At 64.9% G+C, this 2,778-nt stretch overlaps 1 protein-coding gene across 1 annotated transcript; it reads left to right on the forward strand.

Moving 5' to 3' along the window:
* The first annotated feature begins 769 nt into the window (after window positions 1–769).
* Window positions 770–2,772, forward strand: SCRT2 (scratch family transcriptional repressor 2). The gene is made up of 2 exons (XM_010722474.2): window positions 770–838; window positions 1,529–2,772. Exons 1-2 carry the CDS (start codon window positions 770–772, stop codon window positions 2,303–2,305), a joined length of 846 nt encoding a protein of 281 aa, XP_010720776.2. The 3' UTR covers window positions 2,306–2,772.
* Window positions 2,773–2,778: the final 6 nt, after the last annotated feature.

Genomic DNA, 2,778 nt, shown 5'->3' on the forward strand with positions numbered 1-2,778 from the left:
GGCTCCTTCCAGGGCAAGTTTTGGGGGCACGAAGCAGCCGGGAGCGAGGCGGGGGGTGGGGGGCCGGGCTGCTCGCCGTGCCTGCGGCTTTCATTGTTCGCAGCCCCGCTCCCCTCCGACAGCTCCGCGCGCGCTGTCACCTCCCCGGGCACAAGTGGGGGGGGGTGGGGCAGCCCCCTCCCTGGCACTGGGAGAGGTACGAAGGGTGGGCATGAGGGTGGCGGGGCCCCCAGAGCCACGAGCTTCGGAATGACACCGGCCGGGCTCTGTGCGGGTCACCTGCGCTCAGCAGAGACCCCCGACGGGGCGAGCCGGGGGTGTGCCATGGAAGGGGACGGCGATGGGGACGTTTTTCCCAGGTCACGGCTCGGCTGCTCCTGGAGCCGCAGGCTGCACTGGGTGCAGCGATGGGCCCGATCCAGCCCCATGCAGCCAACGCTGATCTGCGTGTCCTCATTTCTGCTGCCCAGCATAGGGGCACGAGGCAATGCCCACACAAGCCGGGGGTCCCCTTCTCCTCCCCATCCTATGGGGAGCAGCAGCTGGTGGGGGAGGGATGCACTGCAGCTGGGCAGAAGCTGCCGACGCTGCTCTCCTGGAAATAACCTTGCTGCATGCTCGGAGGCAGCGTGAGAAATTGCTGAGCAGAGCGCTTTCTGCACAGCCCGTGCGACCGCACTGTCAGCACAGCGCGGGCAGCGGGGGGGCTGCACCGTGCTCCAGCCTCACAGACCCCTCCCCACAGCAGTGCAGGGACCCCCCAGCCTCAATGGGAGAAAGCGTGGGGGCCCTGCAGCTGCAGCACGCCCTGGGCAGCCCAGATGAGGGGGTCCCAAAGGTAGGAGGGGGGCTGCATTTAGGGGTATTTTGTGGGGTGGGGTGTGCATACTGCCCACAGTCATGCATCAGCACCAGTGAGCCTGGAATTGTGCTGAGCCCCTCAACAGCCCCCACCATCACCATCAACAGCAGGGATGCGTACTCTGGAGCAGCTGGCAGGGGCCATTGTGCACAAAGCAGGTGACTGCCAGGACCAGTGTAGGGCAGCCTGGGTGGCCACATGTCTCACTGTGTGTGCCCCGAGCTGCTGGCCCAGCTGGGAGGCGCTGGGAGCACGCAGTGCAGTGACCATCGCATGCTGGCAGCCGAGGGATGGAGACACTCACGGTATTGTTCTGGCACAGGTCAAGAGTCAATTACCCAAAGCCATGAGCAGATCTGCATCAGTGTCACACGGGCTGGCACTGCCAGCATAGCCCTGAGCCCCCTCTGCTCCTGGGGCCCATGGGTCTCTAGCCTCAGTGTGAGCCCAGTGCCCCTGGTGTCACCATCCCCCATGTGCCACATTCCTGAGGGAAATGGGGTGACCTCTCCGAGCCCTTTTGTGCTCCTCTCTGCCCTCTCACCCTGTTCCTAGAAATAAGGAGATGGCAGAGCCCACAACCTTTCCCTCCCATCGGGCCAGCACCCAGGGCAGGCTCATCCCTTGTGCACATGAGGCAGCTCTGATGTGCAGGGCCAGTGACAGCTGGGTATTTTCAGCTCACTGCCAGGCAGAGCCCAACCCAGAGAGGATGACCCATGTGTCGTCCCCGCAGGATACCTGCAGCACTGCCTGGCGCCCGCCGGCTACAACCCCGACAAGAAGCAGGGGCTGCCGCCGGCACCGCCAGACCCGGCCTACGCGCCCGGCCAGGAGGAGTACAGCGACCCCGAGAGCCCCCAGTCCACCTTCTCCGCCCGCTACTTCAACGGGGAGGCAGCGGTGACGGACAGCTACTCCATGGACGCCTTCTTCATCACCGACGGGCGGTCGCGCCGACGCGGGGAGAGCCAACGCCGCGGCAGCCACCGCCACTCCTGCCCCGAGTGCGGCAAGACCTACGCCACCTCCTCCAACCTCAGCCGGCACAAGCAGACCCACCGCAGCCTGGACAGCAAGATGGCCAGGAAATGCCCGACCTGCGGCAAGGCGTACGTCTCCATGCCCGCCCTGGCCATGCACGTCCTCACCCACAACCTCAAGCACAAGTGCGACGTCTGCGGCAAAGCCTTCAGCCGGCCCTGGCTGCTGCAGGGCCACATGCGTTCGCACACTGGGGAGAAGCCCTTTGGTTGCTCTCACTGTGGCAAGGCCTTCGCCGACCGCTCCAACCTGCGCGCCCACATGCAGACCCACTCCGCCTTCAAGCACTACAAGTGCAAGCAGTGCGAGAAGACCTTCGCCCTCAAGTCGTACCTCAACAAGCACTACGAGTCCGCCTGCTTCAAGGGCTCCGAACACAGCTGTGCAATAGGGAACTAGTCCCCGTGCCCTCCCCCCCTCGCCCCCACCGCAGCTCCCCACCACCTCTACCCCTCCGCATCCTGGTGCCAGCTGCCGCTATGGGCTGGAGGATGCTTCCCACATCTCTCACCCCCTAAATAAAAAGGAGCCCCCGGCCCCCGGGAAGGGCTGGACGCAGTCCCTGCAGCCAGGCAGGTCTCTCTGCAGGGACTGCCCCGGGAGCATCGCCTGCACCCGGGCCAGACCTTCCCCAGCTCGCGATGCTCACCTCTATTTATTTAATTTATTCCTATTATTTATTTAGAGCTGCTGCTTCTCCTCCCAGGAACTGCCGGGGAGAAAAGACACTCACCCGGTCCATAGCAAGGACAGGACCGTGGGGCGAAGAGCCAGGCAGGACTGACGGACCCCACGCGCCCCGCTGCCCCCCACCCACATGGGCACAGCCCCTGGGGCAGAACCCACACCCAAACCCTCAGCCCGTTGGGCTG

Source organism: Meleagris gallopavo, chromosome 22, assembly GCF_000146605.3.
Source record: "Meleagris gallopavo isolate NT-WF06-2002-E0010 breed Aviagen turkey brand Nicholas breeding stock chromosome 22, Turkey_5.1, whole genome shotgun sequence".
Lineage (NCBI taxonomy): Eukaryota > Metazoa > Chordata > Aves > Galliformes > Phasianidae > Meleagris > Meleagris gallopavo.